General features: G+C 38.0%; 1 protein-coding gene across 1 annotated transcript in view; it reads left to right on the top strand.

The window, feature by feature from the left end:
• The first annotated feature begins 781 nt into the window (after positions 1 to 781).
• LOC106102130 (36.4 kDa proline-rich protein-like) overlaps positions 782 to 1,098 on the top strand; it is a 7,008-nt gene continuing 6,691 nt past the window's right edge. Inside the window, exon 1 of the mRNA XM_013281540.1 lies at positions 782 to 916. Coding sequence (XP_013136994.1) covers positions 782 to 916 — 135 coding nt within the window. The remainder of the gene's footprint in view (positions 917 to 1,098) is intronic.

Genomic DNA, 1,098 nt, shown 5'->3' on the forward strand with positions numbered 1-1,098 from the left:
TATAAGCCAGTTTAGCTCTAACGGATTTCGATTGTTCGATAACAAACCACTTATCATTTATGAATGTTGTAAATTAAAGCTTTTCGTAATGCACGATCGTAAACTGTTCGACGTGGAGGAGAGGAGAGACCGTATTATAATGTATGACGTAGGTACTTGTATAATGTCCCTGAAAACATAAAATAACTCATAACAATATTTGTTTTGCAAATGAACCGGCTGGAGTGGACCTACTGTTTAATTTGTTACCGACAGCGCGGCAGCCATAAATACAAAACTTTTTATCTTAAAACAAAAGAACTTTATTTAAATTATTTATATTTTTACAATATTAAACTCCAAATGTCAATCACATCTTGCTTTTTCTTCTACTGTTTTTACTATTTTTTTTTTAATAACCAAACATGCTAAAGTCTTGGTGGCAAGTATGCAACCTTTTTGGCTGTATTCATACCTCTTATCAGCCTAATAAGTTGTGTTTTGCACTAAAACCTGACAGAAAACGTTAGCAACGTAAATATTTTCTGTATTTTACTTTATGAGGTGCGACTTCTTTAAAATCTTCTGCCTTTTGCCCCTTGGTAACCCCCCTTTGAAGGGGAAAGGGGAAACATTTATCTGTTAAAAATATATCTAATATTCACACAATGAATATTTATGTTAAGAATTCATGTACATCCCAGCCAAGACTCTAGCGTACCGTAAATTACTGTCTAGGCCTTAGTCAACTACAAAACTACAAATCCAGTACTAATTGCTAAAGTAAAAAAAATGGGCAAATATGCATAATCAGAATGATTTATTAAAGGATTACATTGTACGTTCAAGTCATGTTTTAGAAGCGTCCAGTTTGCGTGTAGAAGGATTAAACAGGGACAGGTATGACGGGGTTAGCGACAATAACCGCATCGGGATCGTAAGACGGGTCGGGTCTCTCGATAACCAAGTCTGGGTGCACTGGCGCAGGCGCGGGAGGGTTCACTGTTTCAATGACTACAGGGTTGCCAGCGACAGCTTGGTTTACCTTAATCAAAATGTGGACTAGCGGAGGCAGATCAGGGACAGTAAGGGCACCACCGTCGGGAACGGGGAAGGGAA

This window comes from Papilio polytes, unplaced genomic scaffold (assembly GCF_000836215.1).
Source record: "Papilio polytes unplaced genomic scaffold, Ppol_1.0 DF823923.1, whole genome shotgun sequence".
NCBI classification, from domain to species: Eukaryota; Metazoa; Arthropoda; class Insecta; order Lepidoptera; family Papilionidae; genus Papilio; species Papilio polytes.